Below are 14,490 nucleotides of genomic sequence, written 5' to 3'. Positions count from 1 at the left end.
GTAGGAACAATTACATTCCTACATGCAGGAATTACACTTAGTTCCTTGTCGGGCAGTAAATAGTTGGCCTCAAACAACAACAGTCTCTTTGGTTTATTTTCATTGCCAAAATGGCTTTAAATAAAATAATGCACAGTAGTATGGATACTCTGATTCATAATTTTATATTTTAAGTACTGACTGATTTGTATTTTAAGGTACCTGACTCTTGTTTCCTACTTTGATAGCACCTTGTTGCCTTCAAAACATACACAATCTGACATAAATGAATGGTACAGAACTCTGGAGAATTTAAACAGAAGTATCGGTAAGTTGAGAAATCATAAAAACAGTTTGGAATTCAAGCAGTCCTTTCTTTTTCCCCAGGCAACAATGAGGCAGACAGTTGCTCTGAAAGTGCATGTTTGCTCAATTCTTTATTCTGTATGTTCCCACTTACGTTCTCTGTTGCTTTGAGCTGGCTACTAGTAAGACCCAAAGAAGCTGCCTGTGACATCACTTTCCTTTGGCCAGTGCAAACACTTACTCATGGTGAGATCTAGCAGAAACTGGCTTGTTAGAATTAATCTGGGGGAAATAGAAGGTTAATTTTGACATGGATCAGTTCTCAATCCTAAAAAAATCCTCATTTTTAACTCTCAGAGAAGAAGAGGGGAAATATTTCAGATAATTCCTTTCTCCAAGTCCTGTAGTATGCCTTCCCTCTGTGTCTGCTTTCTCTTGCTGCAGAGCACAGTGAGCTTTGTAGGCTGTATGGTAGCATGGAGGTTGGTAACAATTGTAAATAACTTGCTACTTTTAAGCATAATTATAAACAGCTGTGTATTAAGGTGTCTTATTTGATTGGTTGGTGGTGTCACAGTGGTGTGCAGACACTGCTGGGATCTGTCCCTGTGCTGAGATTCAGCACAGGGCTGCTGTCATGTTTCCTTTTCACACTGCACTGTGAAGTACAGGCATGTTGACCGTGGTCTGTTCCATATCATTCAGATACACATAATGTGGAGTGCATGGAGAAAATGCGCATCCAGTATGAGCTGGTCCAGGACAAATGTCAGGAAAAAGTGCAGGTCTGCAAGGTGAGTGTCAGCTTTGGGTGTGGAAGTGATGGTACGATATGTCATTACAGTAAAATATGTTTGAGGATCTGCCAAACATTGAGATAACAAGTTTTTAACCTCTTACTCTGTTCAAAAGGTACTTGAAATGTGTAAAAGCTGTAACAAATGCCAGTAATGAAGGGGGTGCTGTCCTGCATTTACATGGAGGATGCAAGGACCCTCAGCCTTTGTGCTAAATCCATCTTATCTTGGCAAAGAAATTCCACCTCTCTGCCTCAGTTTCTCCCTTCATATCCAACTGAATTGTTTTGTTTACTAATGGAATGTGGGCTCTAGGAGGTTGAATCTTCCCTCTGTCCATTACAAGCAAATAAACACTAAGTTTAGCCATCTTCTCTGAAAGCCATGCAGTATTTCTTATATGCATGTGAATAATTTGCTATTCTTTTCACTTAGGTGACCCTGTTGGATATTTGCACAGTAGAAGATGTTGAAATTGTGCATTCCAACATGCTCCAGATGACTGAGAAACTAAAACATAGGTTTGAAGAACAACTGGAGCACATGAATGTACGTCTATTACATTTATTTTTATCACTCCTTGGGATTAGTCCTTTCTTCCTGTGCTCCCACCTGCAATGCCTTCTGCATTGTAGGCTATTGATGTCACATTAGAAAGAGGTCCACAGTGTGACTAAGCACTACAAAGAAGCAAAGTTTGGTGTGGAAAAGCTTCCTGTGGAAGAATTCATAATTATTGTGTTTATTATTTGTAATATAAATATATTGTATTTTTATTATAATTTATATCTGAAATGCATATGATAGAGATGAATGACATATGGCCCACCCACTCTGCCTTATGACAGAGGAATATATTTAAATGATCTCCCAAATATCTTCCAATCTGATCTTTTGTGATTCTATATATAAAAATGACTGGGCAGTTGTTCCTGATGTGATAAATTGTAGAATGTGATTTGGTGCTTTATGATGCCAGAATAAACAGAAGTTTTGATACTCTCAGCTTGTACTACAAAAATCCACATTCTTACCCAGTTTACTTGGATTTTTCATTTTTTTTAACTCTCCAAATAGAAGACACCATGTTGAATACCAGTCATGTAATTCCAGGCAGCCTTTTATCACGTTACATATCCTCTTACTCATTCATTTCACCTTCCAGCAGTTTAAAAAGAACTTGTTTACTTGAATGTTTTTCTTTAGAGTGATTTTAAGGAGATGGCTAAATGGCATGAGCAGCATTGTGAAGGCTTGTACAACTATGTTCAGGATGCCATGGCTCTCTGGGATGTCCATCAGCTCCAACTGTCCCAGCTGGAAGATGTACTTCAGAAGAAAGTAGATGAATGCAGATGGGAACAGGATTACATAATTCAGGTATAAACATAAAAACAAGGGTGTGCTGTAAAGAAAGGACTTCTTAATGCAAAGAACCCTCTGGAATTCAAAATAGCTGCTATAAAATTAAAAACATAATATCTGACTTTTGTATTGGAATTTCTACTTTTCAGTTTCATTCAGTCAAGTGCATTTTTGCTAACTCCTTGATTCGCACTGAATGGACAGTCCTGTCTTATTCTTGACAGGGCAACAGTGTTAAGGATCACTGCTGCTTTCTGTATAAAGTGGCTGCAAGTTGCTATTATGGGATGTTGTGCAGGTATAGAGTCTGGTTGGATGCAAAGTTCTCATAGTTACAACAGCCAGCTTGGGATAGCAATGTCAGAGGTGTTCATTATCTAGGCAGATCTTCATGGGTGATGAGTTTTGCTAAGGTAGCTTCCCTTATTGGTGTAGAATATATGTACATAATTAACTTACTTGAATCCTAAATAGTAATGGAGATTTTAGTATCTACTAAACCATTATTACTAGCTTTTTCATGTGGCCTTAGATGATGAAAGATAATCTGGATACAAGTTTGGAAAAAATGAAGATGGCAAGCTGTGAAGAAGAGCTGAAGCAATATTTGGAGAAAGCCCTTTCCTCTTTAGATCAAATTAGAACTAGGTACGAGTTTTGTATTGTAAACTTAAAAAGTAAAGCATATTTTAATGCTGGTTGTACTACTTAGGTCTTGTATATGCTATTGTGTGAAGGTATGGAAAAAGACTGCTTTTTACTTCATATAAGAATATAAAATAATGTACATATTGAACAAGGTTAAGGCAAATAATACCCACAGTTTAGGAATGGGATAAAGGGAGACTGCTATCATTCAAAAACCACACTCATTTGAGCAGTTAAAAAAAAGTCAGAAGTAACAGACCAAGTGAAAATACAATTCCAGATTGCAGAAATGGAATGTAACCTATCTGAACATATACATAAATTCCCCATAATTATCTTTGTTTAGGAGACAAAGCAAATGTAAATGTAAATGAAAACAAGTGTGAACATTGATTTTTCTTGAATCAAGATGTACCTTTATTTTCAAGTAAAAAGAAGATGAACCAGAAAGGCTCAGTCGCAGCTGAGCACAGTGCAGAACTAACATGGAAGACAATATTTTAACATCTTTTATGTAAGCAGTGTTTGTATGGTTCCCCATCCAAAAGGAAGGATGTAAAAGGCTTTACTATAAATATTTCTTAACTTTTGTACATTTATTTATTTGTAATGAACTAATCTCTAACAAGCCAGAATGTGATTGTATTCAGTGCAAACAGATCAATGGCAACATTTAGCCTAAAGGCTTTATGAGACTGATCAGAAGGTCAGATTTAGATTTAAAGGCACTGTAATCATACTGAATTTTATTTCTATACATACTTGAGTCTCTTAAACAGTGACCTTAAATTTGACAGGAATGAGACACTCAAGCAAATTGTAATGGATGAAGTAATGGCTTACCCAAAAGCTATTTTGTGGGAATTGATTTCTTATAGTATATCCATCAGCCAGCATTTTAGTGTGAAGCAAATCTCCAAACAGGTAAAAAGAAAATATCTACTGGTTTAGAACCTTATTAGTGTATTCATTTTTCACTTTAGAGAAAATTTACCTTTAAAATCCAGATTATATAAAGTATTGTTTCAGCCATTGAATAAAGTGCTTTTGGTAGAGATAGCAGAGGGAGAACAAAACATTTCTCAGTCCCGCTTTTAACTCTGTCCTTGTTACAAATGGCATTTTAGCAAATTTCATTTGCCTTTTGAACAAAGAACTACAAGGTAATAGACTTAAAATAATCTATTTGAGTGTTACAGGTTCTTTAGATAGTAAGTGATCTATTCAAGACTATCATATCTTACTGAAATAGAAACATTTTGAGAAGGAATATGGGTTTCTTATAGGCAAATCCATATTTTAAAACAGTGTGGCAGGTATTTTTTGTTGTTGTTTTGGTTTTAGAACTTGCAAGGCACAATAGACTCCACAGTTCAAGATCAAAATAATACCTCAACAGTCCAAACAGGTATTTCTGCTTACTTGTTTTTCAATTTCTATTTCTTTGGACTGTAACCAGTAGAACTCTGCTTTAATTGTAAGTAACTAGTTGAGGCTTCAGAAGCTGAACAAACAGTGGAGCAGCAAGCTGAGAGCATTGTGCAAGGAGAGGAAAATCAGAGTATCCTGAGTTGGAAGGGAATTACAGGGATCATGAAAGTCCAGCTCTTGGCTTTGCACAGACATCCCAACCATCCCAACCTGTGCATCCCTGAGAGCATTGTCCAAATGTTTCTGGAGCTCTGGCAGCCTTGGGGCTGTGCCCATTCCCTGGGCAGCCTGTTCAGTGCCTACCACCCACTGAGGGAAGAACCTTTTCCTAGTACCTAGTCTAATCCTCCCCTGGCACAGCTCCAGGCATTCCCTTGGGTCCTGTCCCTGGTCACACAGAGCAGAAATTAAAGTTGCCCCTCTATTGCCTTCGAGAGGAGCTGCAGCCCCCAGTGAGGTGTGACCTCAGTCTCCTCTCTCCAGCTGAGCCAAATGCCCTCAGCCACTTGTATGGTTTCCACTCCAGACCCTTCACTATCTCTGCGTCCCTCCTTTGGACTTCTCTAGCAGCTTTAGGTCTTTCTAACATTGTGGCATCCAAAATTACCCCCAGGTCTCGAAGCAAGGACATCCCAGCCCAGAGCAGAGCAGGACAATGGCCTCTCTCAACTGGTGCCAGAAGATAGGGACAGTTGTCAAAAATCAGCTGGGGAAACAAACTTAATGGAGAAACAGGTGATCTTGGCACAGGAAATTGCAGAAACAGAGGAAGAAGAAGATGAGGAGAGTGTTCCTCATAAAAGTGAAGAAAATGAGCATGCAGAACAGGGACTAAGCATTATGCAGGTAAGTGAGCAAGAGAATACATTTGAAAGTGAAGGCAGTCTTGACCAAAATAAGGAGGAATAGGAAGTCTTTTTGCTGAGAATGAATAGAAAGTCCTTTTTTGCTTAGTTTGTATACAAAGTACCCAGGGCTCTAGATCCTTTTATGGGAAAATGGAGTGTATAAAACAGTTCACAACCATTCTTTTTGATATTTTTCATATTTTTTTTTTCTAATCTCTTTCATCACAGTGTTCTCAGCCTGTAGTGAATGATTTAAGCTAAGTATTTGTACCTACATATTAGTTTTACAGTTTCCATGAATTTATTACCATAACAAAAACGTTTTCAAACATTGTTGACTCTGCCTATGTCTTGCTGGCATATATATAAATATACAAATATATAAATATATATTTATATTTATATATCAATATATCAATATATCAATATAGCAATATATCAATATATCAATATATCAATATATATATATTGCCAGTACTGTGTAAATGTCCAAATTAAGAATGAGAACATTATTCTAAATATCCTTAGGATTCCTAGACTAGCTGGTGCGCTGTTAATTCTATGCTGATACCTTTAAAAGTAACGTGATAATTTCCCACTGTTTCCCAGTCAGCATCCAAGAGCAGCGAGGCAGAAAGTGCTGAAATTGCCACGGAGATTTTCTCCACTGCTAGTGGAAACACTTATACTGTTCTTGGAGTTGAAGAGGCAGGAAAGACTGACATCACAGAGAGTTACCTTACAAGTTTTGAAAAAGAAGAATCCCTTCCTATGTATCTGAAATATGTACTTCTCACAGAAGCCATGTTTGTCAAGCTGAAGGAAAGGTAAGTAGAAAACAAATTCTGTTCTTTCCCTTTATGTAACACACAAATTGCAGCTGCTTAGAAGAAACATAAGACTACAGAGGAAAAGTTATCTAATTAGTGTTGTATAATTAGATATTTATATAGTTAGCTATTTATTTATAAAATTGATTGTACAGTTATTACATTATTCCACTTTTGAAATTCATACAAATACGAGAAAATGTTTATATTGCTTTGTATCCATGGCTGTCAAAGTACCATAAAAACATTTACCTTTACAGAATATTCATCATTTATGGAAAATTATTTAGTGAGACAAGTAATTTGCCCAAATTCCCTGCAAAGCCTTGAAGGTAAAATGCCTGGTACTCAGTAGTATGCAGCTAGCTCAAAAATTCTACCAGTATTATGCAAATGGTACTGAAACCATACCTTCCTATAGCCAGAAGTTAAATTCTTAGAAATTATGTATTTAATAAATTCTTACTTATTATTTGCTGTTCCTCACCATAATACTTCTTTTTCAATCATAGGATTCGCCTCTGCTTTTTTGAGCACTTGGAGAAATGGTTTGCAGAATCCTTGTCAAACTCCTATGTCTTTGTAGCTGCCAAGAAAGAGGAGCTGAATTCAATACTTCTGCTGCATCTTAAGTTGCATCAAGGAAAGCAGGAGGATATACAGACAAAAATCTACAATGTTCGAGCTGGTATTGACTTTTTTTTTGTATTCTGAGCATCACATGTGTTCCTAACATGATGGTCCTAAGTGGGCCAAAATCTGTTCCAGCACTAGTTGACTTAATAGTAGAAGACAATAGAAAGCAGTTGGCTGTCAAGAATTCCCAGTATATTATGTTACTTACATATTTTTAAAATGATATTTCTTTTCTATAGCTCTTCCTGGTTTGTGCTGTGTTATTTTTGGAAAAATAGACAGTAGTGCCTTGATTAACAACTGGATTGCAGAAGATACTGAACATTCTATTGTCAATGTTTGTGAATTCTCATCCACCTTGAAATTATTTAACAAGACTCTGTGCTGTACAAAAAATATTTTAAAAGTATTGCAGGAAAAGAAATTAGCAAGTTGGGAGAGCCAAAATGTCAGGGCCAAGCTTCTGAAAATATGAGAGGGAGGATTTAACACTGTGAAATATCATTGAGCAGCTACAGAGCATCGTCTAATTAAAACTCCTTTTGCATAGGAAGTGTCAAGTTTTTATGGTGAGAAAAAGGGATTTTAGACAGGTTTCTTGGTCTTTAACACATAAGCAAAAAAATTCTGCTTTTGGAGAGCAGGGAAATAATTTTTCAATTTCCCTTTTTCTGCAAAGAGGACAGGTGCTTCTTCTGGCAGCTTTCTTCAGGTGGTTGCCTGGCTCTTGATTTATCCAGCTATCATTCTGGAAGAGAGACCAAAACTGATTTTTTTCCTTCCCTCACAAAACTAGGAAAAGTGGATGATTTTCCATTAAAAAATATGACCATTAGTTTTGTTACGAGACTGAGAACAGAGAGATAAATGGAGATGTCAGCAATGACCAAAAATAAAGGAAAAAAGAATGCTTGGAGCAGACAAGAGACACATGTGGTTTGAATGGATTAGGAGCTGTTAAGGATCTGTGTCTTACACAGGAGAAAAGTCAAAGAAACCAAATTGAATGTATTTAATTTGTATATTTCAGCTACTATGAGGTATGGCTTTGTTTTATTTTGCTGCTGCTGCTGGTCACAGGTTGACTGGGCATAGTGATAGTTCACAGTAAACAGGGAATAATGTTCCTGTTGTAAACTTCCTTTCTTCTCAGAGGAACTGTCACTTCACAAAGAACATCTTGAGCGCCACTGTGCAGTACTGGCAGAAGGCCTGGAAAAGGAGAGAGCTGAATTCCTCAGATTTTCAGACCAGCTAAATAACCTCAACACACACTTCAATTCCCGAGTCAGTCACTTGGAGTTTGAGTTGCTCCACGCTCCTGTGACTGAGCAGTAAGTGTGCCACTGCTGTTGCTGTGAATCTCCCTAGTTAAATACTCCTGATTTCTGTCTGAGGTGTTTATGGTTTGCATTCTGAACCTGTTCTTTCATATGTTATTGCTCTTCAATGAAGACTACTTGATAAAACTTGAAAACATGTAAAGAATTTCATTCTCTTTCCCTGAAGAAATTAAAATCAGGACTGAACACCTGGAAATTTTCATCTGACAGTCTTTAAGTAGAAAAGATGTTTCATTGGTTTAGATTTTATCCAGTTTACTGAACATGCACTGTAAGAGCAGCTGACTAATTGTTTTTGAAGAAAAAGATGCAATAGTATCAGCTGTTGCGGATACCTTCCATGGGTTCATCCAAACCATCCCAACTTGGGGAGCTGCTTTGAGAGTCATAAATCACTTCTGAGTCCCCAGATTTTCTCATGTCTTTACAGCCAGCAGTTGTTGAATCATTGTGTTGTGTTCCTTTTCAGACATCTTTCCTTATCTTTTATTATTTGCTGTTAGGTCAGCTTCTTCCAGCAGCAATCTGGAATCAGAGCTCCAGAACCACCTGGAGTCCATCAGGGTTACTGTGAGAAGTTACCAGCAGCACTTGGAGGAAGCATTAGGAAAATTAAGGGATTCAAATGTGGATTTTCTCAAAAGTTGCAGGTATATAGATTTCATAGAAGTGTTGTTTATAAATGGTGACCGAGTTCTGGGAATCAGCATTTTTTGCATAGGCAGAAGAGTAAAAGTAAATTTTATTTTGTTATTCATCTAGTTTCCCATTTAAAAAAATAAATGCATCTTGTTAAACCACAATTATTATGCTGTTTTCATCACATTTGTGTTGATATATATGTTTCAGGGCTGTTGAGCTGAAACAGTCTTGGGGAAAAAGATGACTCACAGCCAATTGTTTTCATGTTTGCTTTCAGATTATTTTCAGAGGTCGGTAACTTTTCTTCTGAGGAGGTAAAGTTTTTCAGCAAGTGTCTTCAGAAAGAAAGTAAAGAAATTGACTCCTTTGAAAGTGCAGTCAAAACAGATGTGGAGCAAATAAAATCGAGCTGCTTGGAGCAGGTATGCAGAATTACATTATTTCAAATTATGTTTTCTGTTGACATATTTGATGGGATTTGCAGTCAGCCTGCTTTCAGATTAGAACTGTAAATCTGTTCTGTTTGGCAATTACATGATGGAAAAAATTAGTAAAAATGGCAAGGTCTATCACTTAAGTTTTAAAAAGTGAAAAATTATCTTGTTCTGTCTTTTGTTTCTGACATTCTTAAAGGCTACAGAACTGTTCAAGCAGTCTCAAAAAAGGTTTGCTTCTCTCTCTCTGAGTCGAGCCTTTATGAGGAAGGTCCATCAATCTTTGAGGAGGTTACGACAGCAAATCAAATCAGAGGTACAAACAGAAACATCAGAACTTTGCTTAAATTCGTTATAATAATTTTCTTTTTTATACCTTTTTTATACCTACCTATTTTGGCTGAATTCATAGTGGATAAATATTACATTATTTTTATGTTGATTTAAAACTTGTTCTCTGTCACTATCTGCTGAAAAGCTTATTTTTAATAGTGCTGACACTGTGCTGGCACGCTATGGCCTTGCAGCACATTGAGTGTATACATCTGAATTCACCAGCATTTTTGTGTGGTGCAGCAAACTACGTGAAGCATTGCTTTTGTGAATTACTGTTTTCAGCTTCTCCTCTGAGTATCTGGGATTTTTAACCAGTTTTTATCAGTGGTTCTAATGGTTTGAAAGTGGAGCCTCTGAAACTCCTGTGGATGGGGACTTTACTTCTCTGGTGTTTGCTTCTGCTTTAGGTAGCGAATTCCAATTTGCAGTCAGCCACATTAAAGTCTTACCTGGAAAAGCTCCAGCAGAAGAGAGATGCTTACGTTCGTTCTACTGCAGATAAAGAAGTAACTTCTAATCAGCATAAAATGGTACTTAATTTTATTTGTTATTAATTGTTATTAATTTGGTAAAAACTAGTATTTTTGAGGAAGACTTACGTTTCCTCATATTTGGGGCTGGGCAGGAACACAGAATTTTTGCTCAGAAAGATCCTTGTCCTGGATTCAGCTGGGATGGAGTTAATTTCTTCTCAGTAGCTGTTGCAGTGTTGTGTTTTGGGTTCAGAATGAGAATGGTGTTGATAAATCAGTTTTTGCTAAGTTGTACTTATCCTAAGTCAAGGACTTTTTTTCCTTGTCTCCTGCTCTGCCACTGAGGGGGTTCACAAAAGAAACTGGGAGGGAGCATAGCTGAGACAGGTGACCCAAACTGGCCAAAGGGATATTGCAGCCCATGGGATGTCACATCCAGTCTGTAAACTGGGAGAGTTATCTGTGAGGGGCAGTCTGGGTTCAGGAAGGGGCTCTGGCATCGGTCAGCAGGTGGTGATGGTATTGTGCATCACTTGTTTTTCAGTTACTATTATTGTTATTATTGCTGTTGTTACTATTATTATTATTATTACTATTTATTTATTTACCATTATCACTGTATTTCACTTTACTTTCAATTATTAAACTGTTCTTATCTCAATATACATGTTTGCCTTTGATTCTGCTCCTCATTTCACCAGGGCAAGGAGGGAGAGAAGGAGGGTTGAGTTGTGCAGTGCTTAATTTCTAGCTGCGTTTAAAACCACAATAGTCCTTTTTGGACAACCTGTTTTCCTGTTTACCAAACCAAAACCTCAGCCTCGTATACAATCTCATTTCTTCCATGTATGTGTACATAAACTGGTGGCAGAACAGAGGCAAATATGTTGTTTGCAAGAGTCAGCATGTTTGAAAAGGTTAGAACAGTTAGTTTAGTAAATACCATCTGTCTTACCATCTTTTTCAGGCTTTAACTTCTGAAAAGTTGTATGATTTAGCCAGAGAGGTGTTGGAACAGCTGAAAAAGAGGAGCAAGTATCTTGACTGCTTCTTAGTAAAAGCAAAGATTCCACATGCCACTGTAAGATAACATTCACATTCTCTATTTCCTTTAATATTAAGAGAATTTTCTTGTGTACATACTTTAATGGCTTTTCAGAATCTGTGCTTTGAATTTTCAAATGAAAAAAGAATCTGCATTATGCTAAGATGTCAGAGACACTGTAACATTAGGACAGCCTTTTTAAGAGGCTGAGTAAATCACCAAGTCTACAGAACACTGAAAGAGATGCATGGCATTGCAGTGAGTTGCTCAGTTCTTCACAAGGGTTTGTTTTCAAGGTGTAACACTATTCAGAGGTACATATTTCACAGGTTTCTTTTTTTTTTTTTAAATCCCAGATGTGTCCTGAAGGGATTTTGTTTTTATCAAATGGGGTTTGTTTTCTTTCCTCCCTTTTCTGGAAATTCTGTCTTTATTTTGTAATCTCAGTGGATCATTGTTTTAAGAGTATATCCTTAAATACTGTTTATGATGATTATGAGAACCTACTCTTAGGTTCTCATAATAAAACACTTAGAAGTGTTTTAGAGCTGTATAGCTGTAACAACATTGCTGACAAAAAATTTACTTTGGCCTGTGAAGTAAGATACTGTCCATTTAGAAAATCTGCTTTAGTAGCCGGTCATTACATGGAATGCTTTCACTAACTGCCTGCTACAGTCTACAGGGCTTCCTTTATCTTTCTTCCCATTTCAGGAGGACTTCACCACTCCTGACACAGATGGGACATGGCAAGGGGACTTAACAACTCTTGACATGAATGGGAGGTTACAAGATTCCATTGCTCCTGCTGTCTCAGAGATGAGAGCAAAAAAGAGCTCTCATTGCAGAGAAGATAGTCTCAGAGATGAGAGCAAAAGGATGGTGATGGGACTGGATCCTGACAAATTCCCTTTGTTAAATCCAAGCAGAATGGATACATCTATGTTTAATGATTTGGCAATAAATGTTATCAAAAATTTATCTGGGTAAGTACTTGTTTGCCTAAAGGTATTTTTCTTTCCTTATCTTTATTTATATTTTCTTTGCCCAGAACTAGTGAATAGATTGGTCATAGGTAATACTACTATGTATTTTCTGATCTAACTTTAAAAATTAGTCTAGCTGAGACTGCTTTCTTTTTAAAACCAATATTTCTCATAGCCTAATATATTTTTGAGTAATAAGTGACATCTAGTATACAATGATAAATTTCAGGTATTTAAGTTTTGTCTTCTAGAGACTTATTTTAGTTAAAAGGTGATTATCTGCTGCATAGTTGACTGAATATAAAAAGTGTAAAATGAAAACTATGACAAATGATTTGATTTGATTTGCAAATAGTATTTTAATGTAGTTTTGCTTGTAGAAATTCCAAAATACCAGTTAAACAAATCAGTCCCATGAAATTACTTCTATGTACACTGTCAGTTGTGAAAGTAATCCTATCTGTTAAATATGAGCTCAGAAATTTAGCTCAGCACGTGACAGGGATAGAGAGCATGCCTTGTTTGCTATTTGTTATTCAGCAGTACTTAATTTGGTTTTTTTTTAGATTTGGCCTATCAAAAAAATCCCAAAACCTAAACCGCGGGAGGACAAATGATCCAGGTGTGCTTGTATTTCTTTTAATATTTTCTTTCCATCTAAATTGCAGTTCCTGGCATTTTACTGCACACAGTCCAGGCCAATGGCTTCTATGCTAGGAACTCTGAGATAGCTGTGCTTCTCAACTCTTTTCCTGGACATTTTTACTTAGATTAAGATGATTTTGAATTCCTAAAACAATGAAAGCTGCAGAATGAGATAATAATGTTATAAAGAGTACCTGTGATAGCAAAAGGGAAGCAGGGTTGAGAAAAGAAGTGGTGCAAAAATCCTGAAATATAATCAGTGTATTCTCACAGTGTATTATCATCTACTTCAAAGTGAGCACAGAGGTAACCCTAGATGCTCCCTGCCTAGTGTTCCCATTTCCTCATGTCTCTTCTGCAGACCTTGACTCCTCCAGCCATTTCCAAAGCTTTCACATTTACAAGTCCCCATGACCACTAATACTATGAATGTAGCCCATTCATTCTCCTTATTAACCTGCCTCAAATTTGCTTTACATCTCTTCCATTTACCATGTATTTTCTGTGACATTCCTGGGACTCATGCCCCAGCTCATAACCTTTATTGCTGTTGCCACTTCTGAGTTACTTCAGGCCTGTCTGACAGAAATGATTGTTCCTGTTGTTGTCCCCTACATATTATAAGGAAACATTATAGAAATAAGAATACAATATACACATACACATAAAAAAACTTCAGTTGGTTGGCATTTATGCAATATTCTTCTTCTTCCCTTGTTAACTATAAGCAATTCTTCCCCCAGTAAGGAAGAGGGTATCTGATGCACATTCTCAGAAGTCTTCTAGCAAGAGTTCATCTCGGGGTGAAACAAAGCGAAAAAAAAGGTGAGACCCATAAAGTGAGGAATTCCATTTAAAGTATTCCTATGCAAGAATTTACCTAGACTTTGTCTATACACTGAAAGATTCATACTGCTTATTTGTATTACCCTTCTTTCCATCTACTGCTTATCACTTGGAATCTCTTACCTCTTTATGTCCACATGATCAGCTTTGTGGGGCTTTTTCCCCACATTTTGACTGGAAAAACATTTTTCTTTTTCTCCTTCAATCTGCTGCAATTTTGTATTTTGCAGTTGTTGAAATATAGACTAACCCTTAAATCAGTGGGGCTGAATTTTCAGGTGTGTCTAAATAGTTTGTCTTCAGCTTAGTCCACAGATTGAGGAAATGAGCTACTGTAATAGTGAAAACAACAATAAATTTTTGAATAAGTGAGAGTTTAGAGGAGAATTCTGAGAATCATTTTCCATCAAAATACTATATTTATATTGTCATGGTTTGAGAATGGTATTCCCCAATTTTGCACTCCTACCAAAACACTCCAAACTGTGTGCCACTTTCTCACTCCCCTTTCCCTACAGCAGCTGGAGAGGAAAATTGGAGGAACAAAAGGTGAAGATAAGGTTGAGATAAGAACAATTTACTAGAAAGAGCAATGAGATTAAAAGAAGAACAGTAACAGCAGTGATGTTAATAGCAAAGTGTACAAGAGAGGCAAGCAATTCACATGTGAATGCTCACCACAAGGAAACCCGTGACAGTGCCACCACATTCCCCAACAGCAGGGACCCTTCCACCCACCCCCACAATGATGAGAGGTGGTAGGGAATAACTTCCAGGTCCTGCTCATATCCCCTCTTGGCTGCTGTAGAAATTAACCCTGTCCTGGCCAGAACCATAGAATACTAGTTTTGGAGTTACCTTTTTTTCTAATTTTTCTTTAGTTTCATGTCTGTTGTATGA

General features: G+C 37.0%; 1 protein-coding gene across 15 annotated transcripts in view; it reads left to right on the top strand.

Moving 5' to 3' along the window:
• Positions 1–14,490, top strand: part of LOC111932565 (coiled-coil domain-containing protein 180-like) — a 34,459-nt gene that overhangs the window by 6,610 nt on the left and 13,359 nt on the right. For 14 of the 15 annotated variants that reach the window (XM_086842594.1, XM_086842595.1, XM_086842600.1 and 11 more), the window contains 19 exons: positions 228–307; positions 991–1,079; positions 1,518–1,631; positions 2,289–2,462; positions 2,980–3,095; positions 3,893–4,019; positions 4,440–4,503; positions 5,140–5,372; positions 5,984–6,201; positions 6,717–6,892; positions 7,994–8,174; positions 8,687–8,833; positions 9,103–9,247; positions 9,459–9,575; positions 10,003–10,125; positions 11,036–11,149; positions 11,828–12,099; positions 12,666–12,721; positions 13,488–13,569. In XM_086842594.1, coding sequence (XP_086698720.1) covers positions 228–307; positions 991–1,079; positions 1,518–1,631; positions 2,289–2,462; positions 2,980–3,095; positions 3,893–4,019; positions 4,440–4,503; positions 5,140–5,372; positions 5,984–6,201; positions 6,717–6,892; positions 7,994–8,174; positions 8,687–8,833; positions 9,103–9,247; positions 9,459–9,575; positions 10,003–10,125; positions 11,036–11,149; positions 11,828–12,099; positions 12,666–12,721; positions 13,488–13,569 — 2,628 coding nt within the window. The remainder of the gene's footprint in view (positions 1–227; positions 308–990; positions 1,080–1,517; positions 1,632–2,288; positions 2,463–2,979; positions 3,096–3,892; positions 4,020–4,439; positions 4,504–5,139; positions 5,373–5,983; positions 6,202–6,716; positions 6,893–7,993; positions 8,175–8,686; positions 8,834–9,102; positions 9,248–9,458; positions 9,576–10,002; positions 10,126–11,035; positions 11,150–11,827; positions 12,100–12,665; positions 12,722–13,487; positions 13,570–14,490) is intronic. The other variant, XM_086842606.1, reaches the window with a different exon arrangement.

Source organism: Cyanistes caeruleus, chromosome 9 (genome assembly GCF_971803275.1).
Source record: "Cyanistes caeruleus chromosome 9, bCyaCae1.hap1.1, whole genome shotgun sequence".
Taxonomy (NCBI): domain Eukaryota; kingdom Metazoa; phylum Chordata; class Aves; order Passeriformes; family Paridae; genus Cyanistes; species Cyanistes caeruleus.
Note: the sequence above shows the minus strand (reverse complement) of the source record. Positions and strands in the feature narration are given on the sequence as shown.